Source organism: Neomonachus schauinslandi, chromosome 11 (assembly GCF_002201575.2).
Source record: "Neomonachus schauinslandi chromosome 11, ASM220157v2, whole genome shotgun sequence".
In the NCBI taxonomy this organism is placed as follows: domain Eukaryota; kingdom Metazoa; phylum Chordata; class Mammalia; order Carnivora; family Phocidae; genus Neomonachus; species Neomonachus schauinslandi.
The window spans coordinates 102,285,328-102,302,362 of NC_058413.1; the positions used below are offsets into that span (position 1 = coordinate 102,285,328).

The 17,035-nt window shown below is 43.5% G+C and overlaps 2 protein-coding genes across 4 annotated transcripts in view; one reads left to right on the plus strand and one right to left on the minus strand.

Annotated features, from left to right (window-relative positions):
* Positions 1–6,711: 6,711 nt before the first annotated feature.
* Positions 6,712–14,004, minus strand: C11H11orf52 (chromosome 11 C11orf52 homolog). Its single transcript, XM_021696374.1, has 4 exons — positions 13,910–14,004; positions 9,237–9,274; positions 7,845–7,897; positions 6,712–7,624 (listed from the first exon to the last, which is right to left on the minus strand). The coding sequence occupies exons 1-4, from the start codon at positions 13,939–13,941 to the stop codon at positions 7,376–7,378; spliced, it is 372 nt and encodes a 123-aa protein (XP_021552049.1). The 5' UTR covers positions 13,942–14,004; the 3' UTR covers positions 6,712–7,375.
* CRYAB (crystallin alpha B) overlaps positions 13,592–17,035 on the plus strand; it is a 9,596-nt gene continuing 6,152 nt past the window's right edge. Inside the window, exon 1 of one of the 3 annotated variants that reach the window (XM_021696373.2) lies at positions 13,592–13,756. The gene's annotated coding sequence lies outside the window, so the exon portion shown is untranslated. Of the gene's footprint in view, positions 13,757–14,036; positions 14,157–17,035 lie in introns of those variants that run through there. The other 2 variants (XM_044919360.1, XM_044919361.1) reach the window with 2 other exon arrangements.

The window sequence follows — 17,035 nt, forward strand, 5'->3', positions numbered from 1 at the left end:
AAAGGCAGTTTGAGGATCTAGGACCCTACACTTATGATTTTGCAGAAGGCCCAAATTTCTTCCCCAAATACCCACTGGTACCTTAGGAGGAAAAGTCAGAAACGGTTCTTTTCAACCTAATGACCTCCTCCTCAGCTCCTCAGCTCACTTAAAGAAAAAGAAACTCCGTAGGGAGCATCCAGAACTAGCAACATCTTGCCTGAATGTCTAAAGCTGCTAAACACAATGATACTTATGAGAAAGACACACCTCCCACCCCCCACCCCCACCCCAACCACAGCAAGCAGGAAGCAGAAGGCCACCAGAGGTGTTCCATGGCTGGTGCTGATTGAATGCTCTGTATTCAATTCTGACAAAGGCTGGGGAAAAGCCATGGCACCAAATAAAACTGAACCTGATCAGCCCATGAATCAGAAAAGCACTGTCCTTCTAACTGGGGAATTTAACTGCCAAGAATTCCCCTTGCCATGACCACAGCTCATGGTGTAATACGATCAGGTGAGTCACTAACCCATGTTAATGCAACAAGGCCCTTTTAAAAGAGAAGCACGAAACTTCCAACAACATAAAATTGCATGCAACACATCTACATGCATAGTGATGCAAAACCAAAACACCCAGTTGGTGGGTCCCTGGATAGAGGATTCTGATTGGTTGCTGGCCCATCATGCTTTGGACAAAGTAAATATTTGAAACATCAGAGGGAGGTCCTGCTGATAGTTATATGGCAAAAGGTCACTGTTTCTCAAAGAACAAGCCCTTTATCCAAGTAAGACCTGTGAGCTCAATATTCCTAGGAAAAGATTCATTAAATCATCGGATTTTAAAGCTAAAAAAAAAAAAAAGATATTTGACACACATGGAGGAATGAAGACTAGGAGAGCTATTTACATGAACTCAGCAAATCAATATGAGAGCCAAGATCTGAACCAAATGCCTCTGATGCTCACAGCATGCTGGAGGAATTAGAGGGAACTGTGGTGAACAGATACAAGATTTATTATAGGGCATATGGTCCACAATTGCACTATTCCCTAGAAATCTGTAATTATATCAACCACATATCCTACAGTAGTGGTATGCAATAGAATTTTCTATGATGGTGGAAGTGTTCTATATCTGTGCCATCCAATCCAGTGGCCACTAGCCACACGTGATTAGTAAGCACTTAAAATGTGGCTAATGCAAATGCAGGACTAAAATTTAAGTAGCATTTAATTTTAATTCATTTAAATTTAGATAGTACCCACATTTCATAATATTCTGTGCCATTTTCCCCATACAATTATTGAAATGTTCCAAAAATTATAATATTTTCACATATAGACTGCCTCTCACACTTGGAAAAAGCACAAAATTCCTGTTGGAGCATATAATCTCTAGGGGGTTTTTTTGCGCAGAAGATGTGCTCACCATATTTATCATGGTCTGCCTTACCAAATAGCCCAGGTGAAGAACTGAGCTTTAGTTCTAAGCAGCACTAACATTTACTGTTCCCTCCATCTGCCCCATCTCGCTCTGCTGTCATATCAGCATAAGAGCTGGGAGAGTAAGTGGGTTAGCTAAAAGAACCAGGAATAACTAGGACAATGATCTGCATCCTGTAGTGCTAGAACAGGGGGAAATTGAGAGCTAGTCCAGGTAGCTGGAACCACTCCCACCACTTCTGGCTTGTCATTCACTCTGCCTGTGAGGAGAGGCAAAGGGTCCAAACTAGCCACTTTTTGCCTATCTCTGCCACGCTGCCTGATTTCTGAAATTATACCAGACCTCCTCGGTCCTATATTATTTTAACAGTAATGGCACAGATACTTCCCTCACCAACTAAAAGCTACCCAAATATCTATAGACAACCATAATGATAGCAAAATTGAACTTCTACTATGTGCCAAGCCCTATACCAAGCACTCACATACATTAGCTCATTTGATGGTCACAATTACTATAAACAGTAGGGGTTTTTTATTATCCCCATTTTACAGATGAAGAAAGAGGGGTCTGGAGGATAAGTAATTAGCTAAGTGGTGAAGCCAAAGTCCAGGTTCTTAATCATTATGCAATCAATATTTTTATATGATGCTTGAGACATAAAAGGTACTCAGTAAATGTTCTTAGTTGAATGCATGAATGAATGAGTGGAGGAAACACTGGCAAACTCATTCATCACTTATATTAATACAGATAATAATATGTTGGCCTAAGTAAGCCTTAAATAGAACTGTCATTCGGTGAAAATATTGACTGTGACTTCTCCCTATGTGGAAATGTGTGAAATTCACACCTATGTCAATTTAATACATCTATCGTGGGCAATCATTAATGACTATAAAGAAGCAGAAAGATGGGTCTGAATAAACAGATAATTAAAATTGTCAATGGAAATATTTTAAATGACTCTGAAATAATTTCTTAATCTTTTTCTATTTTCACACATTAGCAAGTTTCTTGGCAGTAACATATGTTTACAATTTCTACTGCATTTATCTTTAGAGACATCAGCAGAAATGTACACAAAAGGGCTCACATCTACTGCCAAAGGCCCCAAACGTGTCCTGGCTCCTAAACTGTTCTCTGTCTCCTGGCTCTTCTGCCAGCCTTAATCTTACTGCCACAATGCATTCGTCCTCCTGCTCAAATGGTCAAGTGTTCTCAAACACTCCTTTTTCTTGTCAGATATAAATTCCTCATGCCCCACTCTTAAGGCCCTCTCCCAAATTGCCTATGCTCAGGTTAGCAGGCCCCTCTCTGTCTCACACATTCCCAGGGCTCATTTTAACCTCCCATGCCTTCACCACTGTCCTTCTGCCTACAATGTCCCACACTTCTGCTACTCAAATCTTTACTATGCCTAGTTCAAGTTATGCTTCCTCATAAAACTCCTCTGACCACTTTTAGTTTTCTTAAAATCAAGGCAGATCTGATCTTAATCTGTCTCAAATACTCAAGTCCTAGATAACCCATGGTTCACTCCTGTTCTTTTTTCAGGTTTCTGCTCAAATATCACTTTTACCTGTTCAGCCTTCTCTGACTACCCTATTTGAAATGACAATACCCAGGGCACCTGAGTGGCTCAGCCTAAACTTTTGATTTCAGCTCAGGTCTTGATCCTGTGATCGTGAGTTCAAGCCCTGCATTGGGCTCCACCCTGGGTGTGGAGCCTACTTAAAAAACAATAAATAAATAAAAATAAATAAAATGACAGCACCCCTTCACCCAGGCACTCCCATTCCTCTTTGCCTAATTTATTTGTATTTTTCTTCCTAGCATTCATCACTGTCTTGTGTATTCTATATTTACTTGTCTGTTTGCTTATTGTCAGTATCTCCCTGCCCAGAATGTAAGGTCCATGAGAACAGGGAATTTTGTATGTTTTGTTACTGGTTTATCTGGTTTATCTCCAGAACCAAAAATGTTTCCTGACACATAGTAGATGCTCAATAAACCCTGGCTGAATGAATGAATATTCCTCTTTTTATAATTCAAAGGTCATAGCATTTTCTATATCACTTAGCATTTAATTCCAGTTAATTTAGAAGTAGGAATCTTTGTCTCTTTCAGTGTATTTCCAAGACAAATATAAGTAATTTCTGGTAGCCTTCTATATTTTCTTCTACTTCATCAATGCATTTTTTCATTAAACATTCACTAAATATATTGAGTGCCTATTATATGTCATTATATGCCAGATCCCATTCTTTTAGCAAAAAAAACTTAAGGAACTCACAGTTACACATAAATACATGAATACACACAGAGGCAAGAAACAAGACTGAAAGAAAGAATAGTAAGACTAGTAAAACTAAGAATCCAATATTAGTATGTGGGGATAGAGTGTACAGGGTGAGTGTGACAGACTGGGTGGGAAGAAAAAAGGGAAAAAGAGACAGAATGGTAAGGGCCTAGAGTAGGATGTTGCCAAAGTAATCACCAGATGCTAGTGCTTAATATAAACTGTACTTAGGCAGATATGCAAATACATTCTACATGAATTTTTGAAATTCACATCTCAAAAGTCATCAGCTGGTTATCCTAAGGTAAAAATGAGATTAAGACTAGCGACATCTGGTGGATATTTTAGAAGTGACCCTTGAATGTCTCTACTGTGTAAACACTACACAAGCCCCCATACCTCTGGACTGCCAATTCATAATATGTTAGGGCTCCACATTACTAACCACACTATCATGAAATAATCTTTCTGCAGGACCTAAGGTCTCATTGCAAGAGGTAGCCAGATTTCTACCAAGAACCCTTCTATCTCTCAGCTGATGACCTTCTGCCTTCTGGAAGATGTATATATAATTTCATACCAGGATTCTTCTTTTAAAAGGTAACTTATTACTTAAAATGTTCACCTCCTTTGACCTAGGAATTCTACTTCTGGAACCCGATTCTAAGAAAAAAAAGTCTTACATGAGGAAATCAATTTGTTATTTACAATGGGGGAGGGGAATCTAAAAGTTGAACAAACAGAAAAATTGTCAAGAAAATTAGAACCATTATACTGTTTACCAAACATTTGTAACTGTAATAAAACAAACATTTTTTTTAAAGATTTACTTATTATTTATTTGAGAGAGAAAGAGAGAGAGCACAAGCAGAGAGAGGGGCAGAGGGAGAAGGAGAGAAGCAGACTCCCCACTGAGTGTGGAACCCAATGCAGGGCTGGAGCTCATGACCCTGAGATCATGACCTGAGCAAAAATCAAGAGTTGGATGCTTAACCGACTGAGCCACCCTGGCACCCCTTGATTCTCGCATTAATTAACATGCATTATTTAAATCTTTTAAACTGCATATATTCTGATTAATTGCTATAATTTTTCAACTTCTCCCTGATTTTATTAATAATGAATCAAGGGAGATAGAATTTCTACAAGAAGGGGAAGCAAGAAAAGAAAGCAAATACATGACAATTTTGTTCCAGGATCTGAGTCTTGACGGAGAAATCCCCCAGTTGTGGAACTGTACCAAAATTCCATTAATGTCATCACACTCCTTTCAACAGTACACCAGAAACTTACAGAGGGCTCTGCTGGCAGCAGGGAGTTACAGAGTCTCCTAACCACTTGTGTCCCCATCTTCAGAGTCCCTAGAAAAGCCGGATCAGGGCCACCTTAAAATAGGAAGAGGGAGAATGTACAAAAATACAGGACAGGAAAAAAAATTCCAGAGCTAAACCAATCTAGTAGTGTCAGTCCCCTGCCCCAAATCTATCAACTTATGTCATCAAGAAGTTTCAGAAATGGGACCCTGGTTAGCAGGAAATCCAGCCAAAGATACTATCATCATAACAGGACTATCCCAGGGGTATTTTAAAAACTAGTCACTTAGGCTTAATAGTAATAAAGTAAAGAGCAATGCTTCCCTATCAGTCAACCAACAATGCATTTTCCCTCTTCCCTAAGATTATCAGTAAATGACCACAGTAAGAATTCTGAAGACAATCAAGACAAATACTGGGAGCTCTGCTTATGGGCACTTCCATTCATCCTCAGCAATTCCATTTTAACCTAGAAAGGCTGCATTTATATTTTAAGGCAAAAATTTTTACATAGCACTTTAAGTTTACAAAGTGTTATCACCTACATCATCTTATTGGACCGTCACAGTAAATAACTGTTGGAAATAAAGTTCATGGTATTACACCCCAGCTAATAGTAAACAGGCTAGGGAGTTGCTCTGCCAATTAGTAGTGGAGGAAGTTTTCTAGCCACTTCTTCCGAATCCACTTGCTCTAGGTGTACGCCAGAGAACAGGCCAGGAAAATGATGATAATGATAATGGCAGCCTACATTTGACTACATACTATGTACTGTTCCAAGTGTTTTAAATACTCACATTCTATGAAGTCGATACTATGATTTACCAACTATTTTGTGCTGTGATTCCATTCTCAGTACTGTGTCCGTCCTAAGGAATCATCCCTCTTAGGGATAAATTGATGGGCATCCGTATTTGGGAAGGATGGCATACAGACTGAAAGGGGACGTGCATTACTACTCCAAGCTCTGAAAGTCTGAATCTGGAACTTCACCCTAAGAACATGTAAGGCTCAGAGCCGGCTCAGAACCTGAAACTTCCGCCTCCTTCTTTCCAGCAACGCCCCCCTCCCCCATCTCACCCCTCGGTGTGTCCGTCTTTCTGATCTGAATGCTCAACCAGTGGTAAGTATATTTTCCAGGCACCGCCCCCCCCGCCCTCCCTTCCCCCGCTTTCAGCACCTACCTCTTAAATCATCGGTGTGTCTGGTTCAGCATCTCTGTCCCCAGCCCTTCTGAGCTCTGCCTCCTCCGGCTACAGCGTCGCCGCTGCGTTCCTGATGCCATGGTGACGCGGAGGCCGCCCACCTCCAGCCCGCGCGAGCCAGGCCCTGACAACCTAGACCCCGCCCCTTCCTTGGCCGGCTCCGCCTCCTTACGTCCCAGACGGCAACCCTAGCAGGCCTTGACCCCGCCCCCTACCTCCCTGACCCGCCTCCTGCGGGCCGAGGCCGCCCCGCCCCCTGAATGCCAGGACTGGCCCAGGGAGCTCCGCCTTCTGTAGATGGAAACCCGCCTCCTGGGCGTCCAAACCAGAGCCCCGCTCCGCCCCAGCCAAGGCCTTGTGGGGTCCCGCGCGCGAAGTGTCTGGATTTCCCGGCTGCCCTCAGGCTGAGAGCTTCGCTTACGTAGAGCCTGCAGACCCCCACCCCGGAAAATGCACCAGGCATGTTCCTTATGCGATTTATTGATCCTAGCGGCTCCGCACCTGAGAGAGCCAACGGTCCAACCAAGGGGAGTTTCCGGGCCATGCAGTGCTGTCAGTGACTTGAAGTATTCGTATCCGATGGTCAGAGATCGCTTCCTCCACGCCTCAGCCCTTGCCCTCGTTTGTCTGTTGAGGTTCTGGGACCCTTGACCCAACCACCGAAGGAATTGCCCAAGCCAGCTCTGGGGGCTGTGCACAAGAACTCAGAATGCTTTTCCAGAGCACCTCTCCTTCTTCAGCTTTGGAGTTTAAGGTGTGTAAAAGAGACACCACTAAATTAAGCCCAACAAAATCAGCTCAAGTGCTGGGGTAACCTGTCCTATAAGCACTTTTCTTGAAAGCAGGAGCAAAAGAAGGGGTCAAAAAACTTCCTGCGCCCTCATCCTAGCCCCCCTCATTTTGTGGAACTCCATCCACCCCTAGCTAACCCAAATACCACTCCAAGCTAATGGTGGCAAGTAAAAGATAGGCCTAGGGGAGGGGCCAAGACTGGGGGCACTCACAAGGGCTCTGGAGTTCTTTAAAACGGGGCAGCCATCTCTGGGCTGCCAGCCATTTCCCCAGTGCAGAGTCTCCCCAGGGGAGTCGTGGTAAAATGATGGAAACAGGTCTGTCCTCCCCAGCGCTCACACTAGGGTCCCGTTCTTGCTGTCATAGTGGCATGTGGCCTGGGGGAAGCGGAGGGTTGCGTACTGCGTAGCATTTTCCAACTGCAGGTTCTTCACCTCCAGAGCAGAGCGTGGCTGGGTAGAGCTGCACACTTGAATGTCTGCATAATGTAAGCTGCTCTCCTTCAACCTGAGGCCTCGACTCCTCTCCTGAGACGTGGGCTTCTCTGACACCTGTTCATAAATATGTCCTCTTGTGTCACAGGCCTGCAAGAAACAGACAGCATTAAGGGAGATTCTTGGCTTGCTTTTGCCCCTCACCCACAAAGCAGGGTCAGCAATTCTGACCGACCCCTTTGCTCCTTTGTGGGGCGGAACCAGCAAGTTCTGGTTCGAGATAACTGAGATGTGTGGCCCGGTGAAAAAGCTGAGTCCTCAGATCACATGTCTGGGCAGCCCCCTGGAAGGGCCAGAGGCCTGTCATTACCTTTGCACTGTTCTGCTGCTTCGGCTGCTTCAGAGCCCGTCCTGCTTGGCTCCCTGAAAGGAAGAAATCCAACTTAAATTCATCCTCTCTTCCCTGTCTCTACTGAGATTGCCCTCTTTGAATCTCCGTTAAACTATTATGGTGGGTTTCTAACTAATCTCCCTGCCTCTGCTCTCACCTCTTTCACTGCTGCCCTTCCCACATCCAAACTGCTCTCATGCTCTGCCCATATCTTCCAGCCTCATTTTTCACCGGCCCCTGACACAGTGCAGCAAATACATGTTGAGAGCCCATTTTTTGCCAGGCTGTGTGCCACATTCTGGGGTTAGAAGGATGAGCAGACTATTTTCTCTGCCTCAGGGAGCTTACAGTCTACTAGGGGAGACAAATGTGTATACAGACTATTACAGTGCAATGTGGTAAGTGCTCAGCCACACCAATCAGTCACTTTCAATTAACTCAGCCTCTTCTTTCCTGTTTCTCTTTCTTTCTTCTTTTCTTCCTTCCTTCCTTCCCTTCCTTCCTTCCTTCCTTCCTCCCCCTTCCTTTTCTTCCTCCCCCTTCCTTTCCTTCCCTTCCCTTCCCTTTCCTTTCCTTTTCTCTCTCTTTTTTTTTAAAGATTTTATTTATTTATTTGAGAGCGAGAATGAGAGAGAGAGAGAGAGCATGAGAGGGGGAGGGTCAGAGGGAGAAGCAGACTCCCTGCCGAGCAGGGAGCCCGATGCGGGACTCGATCCCGGGACTCCAGGATCATGACCTGAGCCGAAGACAGTCGCTTAACCAACTGAGCCACCCAGGCGCCCTCCTTTCCTTTTCCTTCCTTCCTTCCCTCCCTCCTTCCTTCCATCCTTCCATCCTTCCTTCCTCTGCAAGAGATAATTCCACTGCCTACCCTTTCCTCTCTGTTCCTCTTCCAGCTTGAGAACTTGCTATATTATTCCTTCGACATTGGTGTTTTCTCCCATTCTCCCACGGTATGAGTGTGAATCTATTATAGCACTAGTAGATTGCATTGCAGTTACTTGTTTATATGTAAACAAGTCTCTCAAACTTGATTTTGAGCTCTTCGAGGACCAAGATAGTGTGCCTCTCTGCCTCCTCGGGACCCAGCAAAGTGCCTCACATACACTATAAGTGCTCAGTTAATTTTTGCTGGGTGAAGGAAAGAATGAGCAACCACCCTTGCCACTAAGATAATGGAAAGGATGAGACCCAGAGTTTCAGAGCTGGTCTGGAACCCCGGAAGATTTTCTCTGGTGTACTACCTCCCTTTATCCCTTTCCAAGGCTACTCCTCTTTTTCATCCTTATGCCCTTTCCAAAGACACTGGTTCCCGCATCTTCTCCTCTCTAATTCGACCACTCCAAGCCCCCGCCCCCAACACCCAGTTACCCGGTTTCTTTTTCCTCTGGGAAGTTGGTGGGCAGCTCCTGTGAAAAGAAACACAGATCACCCACGTGTAAGAGTCCTGGCCTCAGTCTTCCCACCTTCACCATTTGTTCTGTGGCCTCTTTAACATTCTGGGATGACCTTCTCTCACTTCCCTCTAACAAAGATTCACCCTAAGTCAGCCTGAAAGCATTTATCAAGGGTACCACATCTCTCCCACAAGGATGGTTCTGGAAGGTGGAGTGGTACAACTGACATAACCAAACCCAAAATACAGCCTCAGGCAACCAGGCACAACATGCCAGGGATGTAGCTGGGTTGAGGGCTATTCTGGGATTGTCTAACAGGCTAATCCCAGCAGAGGGTAAGGGAAGCCTGCCAAATAATGGGATATTCCTGGATTCAGAGACCCTCTTGCTGCAGCTTCGGTGCCTTTTTTTTTTTCCCCCAGGGTCTCTGCTAACACGGGGTTCTCACTCTGGAGTCACAGAAGCTGCCACAACCAGGGCTAACAAATTAGGACCCCTGAAAGCCCTTTTCTAACAGGTCATCTCCCTCCCTGCTTCCCTGTCCTTGTTTTTAATTAACAGAGAAAGTGAGAGATATTTAACCTTTAACATGCACAGCACAGGGAGCTCTGAATTTGGTGAGTGACTCAGCTACCTTGTCCTCGCTGCAGGACAGACCTCATTTCTGAGCTGTAGGACAGGCTCATTTCGGAGCCCCTGGGGTCCCCGGTGGAGCCAGTGTGTCTATGTGATTGTCAACTGTTTGATGGCCAGAGAAAAACACTTGTCTGAGGAAATAGGCTGAATAGTTTGGGGCTTACTCTGGATGCTTTTTCTTGCTAGTGCATTTCCAAACTCTCACCAGAGCCAACCCTATCTGTGTGACTTCTGTCTCCACAAGGAATTTTCCTCCTTTTGCTAACTAAAAAGAAAGAGATAGAGAGAGGAAGGGAAACTTCTAGATCATGTCCATTTTACTACTGTGGAAAAAAATCATGATTTTCCCCACACATATTTGACAGAGGTTTGTGTTTTGGTTTGACTTTTGCTTTTAATGCAGCCTGCTGAGTTCAGAGCAGATAGAATCACCATCTGAAGTTTACAGGTAGTTCAGAAGAAAAGCTTCTAGGTCTTTCTACTTCTGCCACTTCAGCTCTTCCTTTTTTTTTTTTTCCTTTAAACCTCTGTCTAGTCATAGCCTTATCCTAGCCTCCAATTCCTTGCCCCTTGTCGCTACTGTTTTCCTACTTACTTCTACTTAAATGGATAAAGAGAACATAAATTCTAAAGCAACAGATTTGGGCGACCCAGTTTTAGTGAATGGAGCCTGTTCCCAAGTTGGATACTATACAATGGCTGGACACAACCTAAATGGAATATTCTGTTAGACTCATAGTTGATAGGATTTTATTTTTAGCTCAGAATTCCAGAAACTAAATGAGTATTCTCCTATATTGGTAGTATGAATAAAAATTGGCTCAATTTTCCTGGAATGCACTTGACAAAAAGTATAAGGAGGCTTAACCATAAAGTATGTACCCTCTGATGTAGCAACTCCATATCCTAAGAAATAAGCAGGTACAAATATGGACGCTCATTGTAGCCTTATTTACAATTGCAAAAAATAGGAAATATCCTGTATGTCTGACATTGGGAACTGACTAAATAAATGGCATCTCCAATCAATAGACCATTATACATCCATTTAAGAAACATGTTGGAAGAACATCAAATAGCATGAGAATCTTACTCTTTAAGTTAATAAAAGGATAATAAAGCATGTTTTGGGATAAAAGCTATGCACATAGGCATTTCAAAAGGATTACATGGAGGTGACCCTTCCGAGTCATTGGCCGTGCGGGTTGGGGTCGCCTGAGCCAGGGGTTTTGTGCTGAGATGATTCAAAGCCTGTTAAAAATGTTTGGATCCCTGTGAAGGCCTACTATACCCCAGTTTACCAGGAGATTTGTGTAGGAACGGGGTTAATGGGCTTCACCGTTTATAAAATCAGGCTTGCTGATAAAAGAAGGAAAGCTTTGAAAGTTTTGAGTCCTGCACCTGCTCATGGTCATCATTAATCAGCTTTACTTGGAGTACACATCAGATGGAACATCAGTCTCAGCAATCTCTGTTATTTGGGAACATGGAGCATTGCTGTACCCTTGTAGACATGTTGTTTCCTTTGTGGCATGAATAAATGTAACTCTGAGGTATACCAAAAAAAAAAAAAAAAGGATCACATGGAAATAGACTAAAATGTTCCCATCATTTATGGTTGCTATAAATATACTTAGAATATTTATGGTTGCTTCTTATTTTCTGCTCTTTGGGATTTTCCAAATTTTCTACAGTGAATGTGTGTCACTTTTGTAATCAGAAAATAATAATAAATAATAATAATGGTATTTTATTTTATTTATTTTTTTAAAGATTTTATTTATTATTTATTTGACAGAGACAGAGATAGCGAGAGCAGGAACACGAGCAGCGGGAGTAGGAGAGGGAGAGCAGGCTTCCCGCCGAGGAGGGAACCCGATGTGGGACTCGATCCCAGGGGCCTGGGATCATGACCTGAGCCGAAGGCAGACGCTTAATGACTGAGCCACCCAGGCGCCCTAATAATGATATTTTAAAATAAAAAGCTCTTTAATTGACATACTGTCTTGAAGTCTCTGTAATTTATTGAGATAATGAGAAACAGAGGAGAACAACATCCAGTCCTACTAGTACTTTAAATTTTTTTAAGGGGTGCCTGGGTGGCTCAGTTGTTAAGCGTCTGCCTTCGGCTCAGGTCATGATCCCAGGGTCCTGGGATCGAGCCCCGCATCGGGCTCCCTGCTCCGTGGGAGGCCTGCTTCTCCCTCTCCCACTCCCGCTGCTTGTGTTCCTGCTCTCGCTATCTCTGTCTCTGTCAAATAAATAAATAAAATCTTTAAAAATAAAAATAAATTTTTTTAAGGTTTCATTTATTTGAGAGAGTGAGCGGGAGGGGCACAGGGAGAGAGAATCTGAAGCAGATTCCATGCTGAGCATGACGAGCCCAATGCGGGGTGCAATCCCATGACCCTGAGATCATGACCTGAGCCGAAACCAAGAGTCAGACACTTACCTGACTGAGCCACCCAGGCACCCCTTGTCCTACTAATATTTTAAGAGGAAAAAAATATGTTTTGGTTGGAATATCAGGGGTAGTGTTTCTAGCCAGGCTCTAGAGTCAGACTGAGGGTATCAGACTAGCTGTGTGAACTTCAGCAAGTTTTTAGCTTCCTCAAGCTTTCCTTTTCTTATTAATAAAACGAGGATAATAATAGAACCTAAACCCCATGGACTATTGGAGGAATTATATAAAAAATGTAAACTACTCAGTTAGGTGCCTGACGTATAATGAGCATCAGTAAAAGCTGCTGTGATTACCACCGTCAGAAGAAGAACTAACCAAAAATGAAGGCTATGAAAACTTGGAACAAAGGAAGTGAAAGAAGCTGTGACAGCCTTTCTGTAGAAATTCTTGGATGTCAGGGCGTCTGGGTGGCTCAGCTGGATGAGTGTCCAACTCCTGTCATTATACCTGGTACATGTAGGCATTCACTAAAATATTTGTTTAATAAATGAATGAGTAGTAAGAACAGGACTGGAATCCAATGTACCAATTCCAAATCACATGTGCTTTTCAATGTACCTTATCTATTTCTCTAAATATAATGATGATTTTTTTCATGAGCAAGACATCCTCAAGACATCCCCAGGTATGATGATCATGGTCCCAGGGTCCTGGGATCGAACCCCGCTATCCCCTGGAAGGTTTAGCTAAGAAAACAGTGAACAAGGTAAAACCAGGTCTGAGGGTTTAGAGCCGTTACACCTCTGGGAAAGAACAGTAAAAACACTACAAATAATTTATTGTGAGGCTTTCACATATCCTCTGCTCTTCAATCCTGTGATCTAAACAACATAGGTCATGTTATCTATATTGTATACATGAGGAAAAAGAGAAGTTACAGGACTTGCCTAAGGCTACACGGTAAGTAAATGTGAAAGCTATATTCAAATAGTCCATGGGTATTTTCCATCTCCCCACTACCGCCCTTTTAAATGACATTTCTCCAAAGTGGATTTGCTTGATTTGGGAGGCAGTATCATAATACTGGCTAAAAGTATGGCCTCTGAAGTCATACAGACCTGGGTTGGAATATTGGTTTATTTCCTCACTAGCCATGTGACCTGGGACAAGTTAACTTCTCTGAGCCTCAGCTTCTCAGCTGTAAAAACAGGAGTAAGGCCACCTCCCTCAGCATTGTTGGGAAGAGATTGTTTGAAAAGTGCCTGGAGCATAGTAAGCTCTCAAACACTAGAACCATGATCATCATCTGGGGAAGAAGGGAAGGGAGCGAAAGGAGAGGAAGACAAAGAGAAACCATGCCAATTCACCATTCCAGTCCGGCTCTGGCCCCTCAACAGTCAGCAGGCTTGGCTGTGTTTTCTGAGGCTTTCTGAAAGGAGTGAACACAGAAAGAGGTAATGCTCTGGTGTTGGCACCCGGAGATGTGCCAGGCAGAGGGAGGTGGCAGTGGGAGGATGGTAGAGAACTATCTGCAGGCTCTCCCTTTTTCTCTGGGCCCCCATGTCCACCAACAGAGACGTTACCCTCCACCCTCTGCCCCTACTCACCAGCTTCCCCCACAGCAGAGCTGGTTTCCCATGGTGTTCTGTCTCCGAGGAGCCCAGCTGTTTTTCTACAGAAAGAGGCTGGTGCATTTCCTGGTTCCTGGTTTAGCTTTCAATAGTGGCTCCCCGGGGAGTCTCTGTCAGTGTCAGATTTCAACCTAGCAGGTTGGACTTTGGAAGCCACCTGCTGGACTGATTCCCAGGTGACTGTTCCCAGCCAAGGGGTAGAGGAGCACAGATGGGGCTCCAGGTGAGAGCTATCTCACCGTCAGTATTTGGAGCTGCTTTGATGAAGCCATGAACTTTGAGCTTCAAGCTTCAGTGAAAAGAAACGTGAGATAGAAAAGGGCTCTGGGTTTCCTTAGGAAGTGTTTCTCTACTATCCCACACTGTCATTGAAATATATCCTCTATAACGGAGTGAAGCGTCTTAACTTATGTTTCCCCAGCACTACTCAGTTTTAATGGAGTTTCACTTTCAAGGTATCCTGTATCAGTCTCTTATTATCCCTGTCCAGAATCTGGGTTTGAATATGGGAGTCTCTTGGAAACTTAAATTTAGGGAAATGGATTCCTTTTAAGTCTCTGTTGCTTTGGGGCTTAATGTGGGCAAATCGCTTTTCTCTATGAGGGCGAGAAGACTCAACTCATTGCCTAACCCCCTTTCTGGTCAAAAATCATATGGTTCTATGATTGGAATGGCCTCAGCACTTCCTGACCACTTACTTCCTCATGGCCAGCACAGAACTACAGAAGCTCCACTCCCACCTCAACCCAGCTTCTCCTTCCAATGACCCAACGTCAGACTCATTCCATTCTCTCCAGCGAGTAAGCTGCTGTTGAGAGTAAATTCCTCTGTAGAAACTATGGGCTCTGGGAGAATTTGTGAAACCCGCAAGGCTTGTCTTCAGGGCTCACGTAGGAAGCTTTCACTAAGTCCTAGCTATTGTTATTACTTCTTTTTTTTTTTTTTTAAGATTTTATTTATTTGACAGAGAGAGACACAGTGAGAGAGGGAACACAAGCAGGGGGAGTGGGAGAGGGAGAAGCAGGCTTCCCGCAGAGCAGGGAGCCCGATGCAGGGCTCGATCCCAGGACCCTGGGATCATGACCTGAGCCGAAGGCAGACGCTTAACGACTGAGCCACCCAGATGCCCCTCTTGTTATTACTTCTTGTTCTCAGCTACTTGTCAGATGGCAAAGCACCTTACTTTATTATCTTGCGCTGGATCATTGCACTAGCCTCTTACTTCACAGCTATGCTTCTCCCCAGCAATTCCTTCTGTATTCTACCATTAACTGTATTCTTTTCATCCTGCTACCCAAACCTCTTAGCCTGGCACTCAAAGCCTTCCACAATCTGGTCCCTTTTCAGCCACTTTCTCTAATTTAAAGAGGTAATGGGTAAAGGAAAACACCAAAGAGATTTTATGACCAGAAACTCCAAAGGAATCAACAGTGTATTGTGGTACCCAGAAAGCCTGATATACCTTAAGCAGCATTAATGGAATTCTAGAGTGATAAACAAGGGTGTTGATGATTCCACTGAAGTCTGTACCAGTCAGCCCGTGATTGGAATAATAATTTTAGGTCTACATGTTGAATTTCGAGTTACATTGTCAAAAGGCAGTGTGTTCAAGAGAAAGTTGTCTAGGTGATTAAGTGGTTTGGAAAGTCCTAGGGACGCCTGGCTGGCTCAGTCAGTAGAGCATGCAACTCTTGATCTCGGGGTCATGAGATTGAGCCCCACACTGGGTGTAGAGATTACGTAAATAAATAAATAAATAAATAAATAAATAAATAAATAAATAAACTTAAAAAAAAGTCCTATAAGATATGGTTAAAAGAATTAGGTATGTTTACTTGGGAAAAGAAGCCTTAAGAGGATGGGATGGTTATTTTAAAATATCTGAAAGGGACTCCCAAGTGAAAGAAGGATTGCATTTATTTTCTGGACATAACCAGACCAATGAGGAGAAGTTACTGAAATGATTTGGGGTCAATAGAAGGAAGAATTTATAGGAAATATATCCAAAAAGTTCTGATGAAGAACTGCCAATAAGAACTTATGAAGTTCTAAGTTCTCTGTCACTTAAAATGTCCCAAGAGGAAGTTGACTAAGAGTTGTAAAAGAATTTGAGTGGTATGGGGATTTGGACTAAATGAGAGGTTTCCATTTTTTTTCTAGCCAAGGTACCCTCTCTTTGAAATAAAGCTCACATAAACATAACAATTCCAAAATAGATCAATGGAAGTTGTTCTGGTTGAAGTCTGAATAGGATCCTTTCTAGTTTCTTTTTCTTCTCAACTAGATTAAGATTCCTGAGAGTAGACAATAAAAGAGCATGTTTTTTTTAATCTATGTTTATAATGTACATCTACCACAGTGTATTACTTGGGGGTTGAGAAACATTTGTTGAATGAATGGATGAACAAACAAATATATCAATAGTTATTTCTCTGAGGCGTGCTTTCATTTTTGATAAGGGGTAATGCTTTAACCACGAATTGAATTCTTTGAGTGAGGGCTCTTATCTTGGGAATCCACAGATCCCTAGGGAGGGGTATATGAATGGATCTCAAGAGCCATGTGAACCTACTCAAACTGTAAGGCAAATTTGATAGCATGTGTATTTTTTCTGGTAAGAGGATCTATTGCTTTTGCTAGGTTTTTCAAATGGGTCTGTAACCTAAAAAAGTTCTGAATCAACCACTTTAATGGAAGAATTTCAGGTGTCCACCACAACCTGGTAAAACGTACATTTGGGGGCAAGGAGGTCTTCTGGACACTCCTCAAGTCAAACACGTGCATGAACAACAGAGAGTAATTGAAGAGCCAGACACCCACACTTTCCTGAACACACCATGTCCCTAGTATTAAGACTCTGCTTCCAATTGGGACACCTGGGTGGCTCAGTCGGTTAAGCGTCTGCCTTCGGCTCAGGTCATGATCTCAGGGTCCTGGGATCGAGTCCCGCATCGGGCTCCTTGCTCGGCCGGGATCCTGCTTCTCCCTCTGCCTGCTCTGCCTGCCACTCCCCCTGCTTGTGTTCGCTCTCTCTCTGACAAGAAAGAAAGAAAGAAAGGAAGGAAGGAAGGAAGGAAGGAAGGAAGGAAGGAAGGAAGGAAG

Excerpts from the sequence above, each read along its gene's own strand:
- C11H11orf52 (XM_021696374.1), bottom strand. The coding sequence starts at position 13,941 with ATGGGAAACCAGCTCTGCTGTGGGGGAAGCTG. Across the intron at positions 9,275-13,909 it reads CTCTGCTGTGGGGGAAGCTG|GAGCTGCCCACCAACTTCCC; the intron begins GTGAGTAGGGGC and ends TTCTTTTCACAG. Across the intron at positions 7,625-7,844 it reads AGCAGCAGAACAGTGCAAAG|GCCTGTGACACAAGAGGACA; the intron begins GTAATGACAGGC and ends TGTTTCTTGCAG.